General features: G+C 41.0%; 1 protein-coding gene across 5 annotated transcripts in view; it reads right to left on the bottom strand.

The window, feature by feature from the left end:
- CDC42BPA (CDC42 binding protein kinase alpha) overlaps positions 1 to 5,013 on the bottom strand; it is a 338,979-nt gene extending 333,966 nt beyond the window's left edge. For 3 of the 5 annotated variants that reach the window (XM_012555417.2, XM_023730924.1, XM_004375873.3), the window contains exon 1: positions 4,616 to 5,011. In XM_012555417.2, the coding sequence (XP_012410871.1) occupies positions 4,616 to 4,793 (178 nt within the window). In that variant the 5' untranslated portion in view covers positions 4,794 to 5,011. Of the gene's footprint in view, positions 1 to 4,615 lie in introns of all 5 variants that reach the window. The other 2 variants (XM_004375875.3, XM_023730922.1) reach the window with 2 other exon arrangements.
- Positions 5,014 to 7,669: the final 2,656 nt, after the last annotated feature.

Below are 7,669 nucleotides of genomic sequence, written 5' to 3'. Positions count from 1 at the left end.
ATCTAGCTCAACTGGCATAACACAGTTTATAAAGAAAATGTTCTACATTCTACCTTGGTGAGTAGCGTCTGGGGTCTTAAAAGCCTCTGAGCAGCCATCTAAGACACTCCACTGATCTCACCCCTTCAGGAGGAGGGAAGAATGAAGAAAACAGGATACAAAGAAAAGACTAGTCCAAAGGACTAATGGACCACAACTACCACAGCCTCCACCAGACTGAGTCCAGTACAACTAGATGGTGCCTGGCTACCACGACTGACTGCTCTGACCAGGATCACAACAGAGGGTCCTGGACAGAGCTGGAGAAAAATGTAGAACAAAATTCTAACTCACAAAAAAAGACTAAACTTACTGGCCTGACAGAGACTGGAGAAACCCCGAGAATATGGCCCCCGGACACCGTGGTAGATCAGTAAGGAACTCACTCCTCAGGTTCACCATTCAGCCAAAGATTAGACAGCCCCATAAAACAAAACGAGACTAATGGGGCACAACAGCCCAGGGTTAAGGACTAGAAGGCAGGAAGGGACAGGAAAACTGGTAACAGGGAACCCAAGGTTGAGAAGCGACAGTGTTGACATGTTGTGGGGTTGTAAACCAATGTCATAAAACAATATGTGTACTGTTTAATGAGAAACTATTTGTTCTGTAAACCTTCATCTGAAGTACCATTTAAAAAAAAATCTAAAAAAATGAGGACCAGCAGAACTAAAGAAAAAAGTAGCCTAGAAAAATTTCAGAACCATCCAATCAAATTATCATCATGCCTCACTTAACTGACCCACATGTGAAAGAAAAAATGTGAATAAGTTTTAAAATCACTTTAATAAAAGGAAGTATTTAAATAATAGTACATGCTAATGTACGCAAGTAACAAGTTTATTAATCAGACTATTTTGAATCTGTAATCCAAATCAACTCTAAGATTACTGTTATTTCATGATAATTTACATGAAATGTTAGAAAATTCAGGAAGCATCAAAAAACAGTTGTCCACACACAGATAGCTTTGCATGTTTCTTTTGTAATAATATCATCTTATACCTATTTTTTAAGTAAATTGGTAAAGATCTCCCTAAAATCCCAATTTCCCACATTGAAGTACAGGGTAGCCAATTCCGTGAATACTGTATTCATTTAGTCATTACTAGCAAATTAGTTTATAATGTAAAAGTTATTTTTATTTATATAACTCTACTGTAACTTTATTCTAGAGTTATACTACTGGCATCAAAACTATTATTTTATAAACAAACATACAAACCATAATCACATCTTTGTCAAAAAACAAAGACGGTATAATACAGTCTTTCAAATTTTATTGGATGTAACTGAAAAATATTATACGATACTGAATTTAAAAGTGATCTACGGCCTAAAGGCACTTTTATCCCCTTGTTCTAGTGCCCACTGGCTTTATCGCCTCTTCCTCTCTCCTGCTCTGCTTATTTCCTCTCTAGAGCCATCAGCACCATTTCTTTCTCGTCAAAGAAAAACAGTATCTTACTCTGAACTGTCAGTCTTCTCGTTGTCATGATACTGTCAAGAACAAAACATCAATTGTGAAACGGACCACAACTAGGAACAAAATGATATTGACAGAAAAGAAGAAATACAGAGTATTAGAATCTTGACTGACTCCATTTTTAAGAGTAGCCTATCATCAGTATAAAAATATGGCATATCCAGATGGATTGCCATTAATATAAATAACCAAACACAAAGCATGTAATATAATTACTACTGTTCTCCTGCTGCAAATACTGGGTCTTTTAAAAATCAAACTAAAAATTAGATCATTTAAGGCAAAATTAAAACTTATAAAACTTAACCCAAACAACAAGGAGCACTTGTGGCTCAGTGGTTAAGCACTCAGCTGCTAACCGAAAGGTTGGCGGTACCAACTCACTAGCTGCTTTGCGGGAGAAAGATGTGGCAGTCTGCTTTCATTAAATATTCCAGCCTCGGAAACTCTATGGGGCAGTTCTACTCTGTCCTATAGGGTCACTATGAGTCAGAATCAACTCAATGGCAACGGGTAACTCCCACAACAATACCTGTAAATTTCCATCACAGACCGAAAAAAAGAATGCTTGGAAAATATAATTGAGGTCAATTCACAATCTGGAAACATCCTTAATATAAAGTTTTTTTAATACAATGTTAGGCAATGAGAAAAAGACAGGGCATTTTCCCAAAATGTAGTAATCAATTCATACATGAATAGCAGCTAATTTATTTCAATATTCAAATGAACAGTATTCTTAAATAACTTACAATCACAGCTTAAAGACAGGAAATAATACTACTCACACATGATATATCTCTTGACTGCTTTTCCATTCTTAGCTTTCTTTTCCTACTCCTTACCCAAACCTCTGTAGGTTGATCACTCCTGCTTTCAAAACCTCATACTCCAACTTAAAAATGCCTGAGACTTAACAGACACTGCCTAGCCCCAAAGTGTACAAAACAATTCCTTAAAAATCCTATTTTCTTGTTCTCTATTACTGAAAAACACAATAGGAGTTTACTTAAGAGACAGTACATTTTTGTTAGTCATACATCAGACAGCTAAAAAGATAAAGTATGAAAGTTACTTCTAAAATTTAGTTTACTTTAAATTATATTAAGTCCCTGGTTTGAAACTATTTAAAATATATTAATAAAAGCAAAACGTATTTGGTCAAATACATATTTGACTTTTGGCTTATTTAAATTAAATACAAGTATGTTTTTACATTTATTAAAGAAATAAAACCAAGTCCAAGAAAACATATTTAATAGAAAATATACATACAATATTTTAGTAACATAGCAAAATATCTCACAGAATACATCTACTATGTAAACTTTAATAATCAGAAGGCAATGGCGGATAAAATTTTCTTTCATCATAATTTAAAAATTACATTTACTACTGGTACATACAAAGAAATTCTTCCACCATTTTTCAGGTAACAAAGAATAGATATTAAACAATCACCATAATCCTGGAGCCCTGGTGGTGCAGTCGTTAAGAGCTCAGCTGCTAACCAAAAGGTCTGCAGTTCGAACCCCCCAGCCACTCCTTGGAAACCCTATGGGGAAGTTCTACTCTGTCCTATAGGGTTGCTATAAGTTGGAATCAACTACGGAACCCTAACTCCAGAACTCAAATTACAACTCTAAAAGTACCAAAACCTTTTAAGTCTTCAAAAGAAAATACAAATTTTATAAATTTATGAAACATAGGATGTAAAATTACATATGCTTTATAAAATACTTTACCTTACTAATAAAAAATTAAAAAAACATATACTCGCAAAACCAGTACAAAAGTCAAAATCATCTCACTTTTAAGATAGAAGTCATCTGAAGGATAGTTTAAGATTTCTAACATTCCCAGTATGAGCCTGGTAATCCATTTTTTTTTAAAATCATCCTATTCGTAAATAGGTACATATTTTTTCAAACCTCATGACATGAAGTTGCTACACATTTTCTAACACTGTCAAACTATGAATCGTGAAAGTTGCTATATGTAGGCATTCTTGAATCCGTGAATTCAGCTGAGAATCTCATTTTTAAGAAATTTCAAATCCAAAAAAAATTCATCAATTGACTTTTACTTCAGGAAAATAAAGCTTTACTTGGGAACAAATATATTTCAGTATAATCCCTTTCCAACGAACTAGAATGATCAGTATTACAAAGGTATAAAATACTTATTTGCCCAATATCCTTCAAAAGCCAAGATCCCAATACAGGTCTGAAGGATGATGTGTACTTTTTCCAACAGAGAACAGCTGCATGTTCCACTGGGCTCGGTTTCCAACATCAGAGGCAGAAGAAGCCAAACCAAGCTTTCAAGCCTGAAGGTCACATGGAGCGTTTGCCCTCATCATTGATCTATTCCACTACAGCACATCTCCCAAAACACATCTCCACTTAGAAGAATGAAGATAAAACTCTAACGAGTTTAGATTTAAATGAAATTTACATTAAAATCTCTCAGGCTGGCGCTGCCTCCAAACCTTCTCCACCAACTACTATCCCAACAGTTTAAAACTATGAATGTCATTTTATCTTACAAACATGACAATTTTTTTAAAGTCCATGTTTATGAAGGTTCCTTTGCTTGAACTATATAGAGATGAAATAAAACCCATTATGACCGCCTTTAGGTTCCTGCTGACCTAAGATAAACACAGGTATTTTAATATCTCCTCCCATTTTGAAAGTGATTTCCAAAGTCTAGGAAGTAATGTTTCCACCAATAAATACCTTTCAGCTGAACGTCTGTTAGACGGCCATGTATTAGGCAACTAACGCAATAATCCGTTTTGCCCATCACTGAATCTACTCAAAATCTCTTACTGCTGACCTAAAAACATAAGCTCTCCACCCTAAATTCCACATTAGCTAGGCCTGAAATCAAGGCAGCTGGGTAGCATGATTTACTCCTGGGAACATATTTACCAAACTAGAAGAAAATCTTGGATAACTGGTGTCTATTCTGCTATTGTATCAATATCTACTTACTCATGACTCAGGATAAGTCTCCATTATAATTCAATCACAATGCCCAGCTCAAGAGCAAATTAAGAAAGTTCTTCCAAAAATACCAACTTACCCCATTCTAGGTATTCAAGAATGTTCTTCTCTCTTCTCAACGGAGAATTACTGCATTCATCATAAAGGCAAATGAGTATATCCAGTAAGGTCTCCACACTGAAGCACTGCCCATTGGTATGAGCGGGCCCATCCAAAATAAATTGCTCCAGCTGCCTCAAACGCACTTCCCCGGACATGGTGGCTTCAGATGCTGCTGGTTTGCCTTTAAATTATTAGGACGATTTTTACGATTATTCTTTGACCCTCAATTTTAAAAGGTGTGGTTTTACAAATAAACCACTTGTTATTTAAACAACTGTCACGCAGTGCTGGTGCTGAATTAAACATTCACCACACCAGCAGCCTCACTTAACTGAAGCGTCTTCGATTTCACACATATACATATAATTTGAGGGAAAGTTTCCATAAAATATATATTCTATACATTTTTCAAGAATACAATTAAATCGTATATTTAAATAAAATAATAATTATTAAAAGTACAACGGACCAAAAAGCCAATACTTCTTTAAAAAAAATAAGCAAAACTCTTCTCCTTCATTCAAAATGCAACTCATGCAACATAATCCTGAAATGAATCCGGCTGCATCATTAATGAATAAAGTCCGATCTGCATCAGCTATTCACTTCCCGGGAAGAAGAAAAATAGAAAAGGGAGGGAAAAAAACAAAATGTATATAAGAGAGAGAGAAAACCAAAAATTCTGCTGCAAATCCTCACAACCACCACTTGGATAATGCATCAGCGGCAATTTCTCCAAGGGAAAAGGGAGGGGGCGAGGTCCCTGAAGCAGCCTCTCCGGAGCAAGCCAAGTGTTGACCCAAGGAGGCTTTTCCTTTCTCCTCCCCGAGGTCCTGCTTTTTAAGGCTTTGCAGTTATTCCTATTTCCAATGGATTCCAGTGAAAACTCTTCATTTTTCTCCCCCTTCTCCCGGAGGCCTGACTAGCAGCACGGCCGAGGTTGGAGACACGGGCTGCGGGCGGCACTCGCCCCCGGGCTCCGGGAGCGGCGGCTACTTGGCCGGGCCAGTCCGCTCCATGTCAGTGATCGCTCGTCGGCCGGGCCGCGCCGGCGGAGAGCCGGGTCTCCCCCTCACCCGCACCGCGGCCGCCGCGCCGGAGGCTCCCGACGTCCCTGGCGAGGGGGGTGGCTTTTCTGAATTCAAAGAACACGGACGGCAGCAGCTGCGGCAGCGACAACGGCAGCGCGAGCGGCTCCAGCAGCTACTTCTCCCTCTTCTTCACACCCCTGGGTTAAGGGCATCTTTCCTCCGCGAGGAGGGAGGCGGCCGAGGCGCAGGAGGAGGGGTTGGTGCCGCCGGTGAGGAGAGCAGAGGCTGCCGCAGCCCGGCTCACAACCACTCCCTTCCTTTCCCTCCCCCTCCCCCGCCTTCCCTCCTCTCGCGCTCTCGGCTCGGCGAGGCTCCTCCAGCCCCGGCCGCACGCAGCCTGAGGCTCGCGGACAAGTCCGGATCCAATATGGCGGCGCCCCCAACACACGCGCGCACACGCTCTCTCCCCTGCCCGCTCCCCGCCCCTGTCGGAGCCCCGCGGCGGCCCCAGCCCGAGTCCGGCGGGGCAGAGCCGGGCGGTGTTTTACGGTCCCGCCAAGCCGAGGCCCCGAAGTGGGGAATGACCCGGGGCGCGGGCAATTGCACCACCGGAGGGGAGGAGAGGGGAGGAGACCTACTGGGCCAGCGATGCTGCGGCTGCAGCAATGTGGAATGCAGGGATACGGGAGGACTAGGGGAGGCCGAGGCGGCGGAGGATTTGGAGGCGGAATGACTGGCCCGGGCCGAGCTGGGAGTTGCGGCAGGACGGGGGCGCGGGCTGGGAACTGCGCCGCCGCCTCGCAGCGTCCCAGGTTGCCCAAGTTTCTCGTGCGGATCGCGCAGAGGAGCTTCTTCCTCATTCTCGGAGACATCACCTGTCTGGCATGTTTGCTAAGGGGGCCCAGAAGCAGACGGCTGTAGGCTCTCAGCAGGTCTGCAAAAGACAGTGCTTCTCTCACCGTCCCTACCTGCTCCCCACCCGTCCCCCAAATTCGGTTCTCGCGCACTCCAGGTTAATAATTTTCTAGGTGTCTAATTACGGCACTCTTGTGTCATTCCCCAGGACAAAAACAGTGACAGACTTGTATGTGCTACCGTCCAAGTCGCTTGTGTGTGCGAACGATAGAATTCCTCCTCTCTATTCCCAAAAGTTTCCCTATGTGGAGCATAGGCTTTTCTCATCCGGAACTATTCTAGCTGTGCCTGTTTATCGCCTGCCAAGGTTACTGCCTGCAGAGGACTCTCTTCAGCAGATGAAAGGAATCGAGAGTTTAGTTCACCACTATCATCAAACCTCCAGTCTCTCACTCTCTCTCTCTGTGACACAACACACGCTTGTAACCCAATGGCACAATGCAGGAATCTGGCCAAGAGTGGCAAGTCGTTGGTTTTAAAAGAGCTCTCTTTACAAAATACTCGTGGTGGATCTTACATTTAAATTAATATCACTAAACTGAGTCATTCCATTTTGGTTATTTCCTAACAAAATTGCCATCTCCGTTGAAATCCTATGCCAAAATACAATTATTTCAAATCTATTCATACACCTGAGGGGCAGTTGTTTTCTGTGTTAATGCCTGTAATTGCATCCTTTTACATCTTGAAAATCTGGAAGCTGAGGAAGAACTAGAAATGAAGGTCTCAAAATGAATGCTAGCAGAAGTTATTCAAATTGCTGAGATTCACAAAATACTGTGAATCTTCTGTGAAGTCTACACTTTCCTGACTTAAATAAGGACAGCATTATTTTCAGTGTGCTCTTGACACATGAATAGACTCAGACACTTCAATAGACCCAGACCAAACATCAGTTAATCATCTCCTTATCTTTATATGTGTGTTGTCTAATTACAAAAGTAATCAAAAAGCAAAAAGAAAACTTTAATCCTAACACAAGTCTTTTTTTCTATGCGTTTTTATAAAAAATGATGCATAGTAAAACAGTTTTATAGCCTTCTGTTTTCTCTTAGCAATGTATTATGGATGTCTTTTCAGGTCAA

Source organism: Trichechus manatus, unplaced genomic scaffold (genome assembly GCF_000243295.1).
Source record: "Trichechus manatus latirostris isolate Lorelei unplaced genomic scaffold, TriManLat1.0 scaffold00039, whole genome shotgun sequence".
NCBI lineage: Eukaryota > Metazoa > Chordata > Mammalia > Sirenia > Trichechidae > Trichechus > Trichechus manatus.
This window is presented reverse-complemented; position numbering and strand designations above follow the sequence as displayed.